The sequence below is a fragment of the Bison bison genome, unplaced genomic scaffold (genome assembly GCF_000754665.1).
Source record: "Bison bison bison isolate TAMUID 2011002044 unplaced genomic scaffold, Bison_UMD1.0 scf7180017864340, whole genome shotgun sequence".
NCBI classification, from domain to species: domain Eukaryota; kingdom Metazoa; phylum Chordata; class Mammalia; order Artiodactyla; family Bovidae; genus Bison; species Bison bison.
This window is the reverse complement of record NW_011494912.1, coordinates 1,984,030-1,984,561: the sequence shown is the minus strand read 5'-3', so window position 1 is coordinate 1,984,561 and position 532 is coordinate 1,984,030. Positions and strand designations below refer to the sequence as shown.

Sequence of the window (532 nt, the reverse complement as noted above, 5' to 3'; positions counted from 1 at the left end):
AGAATGGCTGCGGGGAGGGCTCCCCGGAGCCTCCCAGTCTCTTGATCAAAGCATTCCGCTATTCTGATTTATTGCCTGCTTGGTGAGTTATTTTTTTTTTTCCCCTCTAAAGGAGACCTGTGTGTTCAGCCATTACTTTGCTCGGCGCTGCTCACAGGAATCTCCGACCCTCGGTGCTGTGGGCAGCCCCGCACTTGGGCTCCTCGCCTCTCGCCCTCGCTCCCGTCCCTCCTCCCTCTCTCCGCCCCTTCCCCCTTTTCTTTCTCCTCTCTTTCTTCCCCACTCTCCCTTCTTTCGGCCGCCGTCTCCCCCGCGCCCTCCTCGGGGCGGAGGGAAGCCGAGAAGGGGGAGGGAGGGGTTGGTGTCCAATTTTTTTGTGCGGTCCGCGGCCGGAGCCTGTGGCGGGCAGGCAGCGAGCGGGGAGACCCCGGCGCGGCAGAGCCATGGATGGCCCGACGCGGGGCCATGGACTCCGCAAAAAGCGGCGGTCGCGGTCACAGCGAGACCGGGAGAGGCGCTCCCGGGGCGGGCT

General features: G+C 64.5%; 1 protein-coding gene across 1 annotated transcript in view; it reads left to right on the top strand.

Annotated features, from left to right (window-relative positions):
• Positions 1-6: 6 nt before the first annotated feature.
• The window catches only part of AUTS2 (autism susceptibility candidate 2), a 1,223,225-nt gene continuing 1,222,699 nt past the window's right edge, over positions 7-532 (top strand). The window contains exon 1 of the mRNA XM_010854341.1: positions 7-525. Within this exon, the coding sequence (XP_010852643.1) occupies positions 444-525 (82 nt within the window). The 5' untranslated portion in view covers positions 7-443. The remainder of the gene's footprint in view (positions 526-532) is intronic.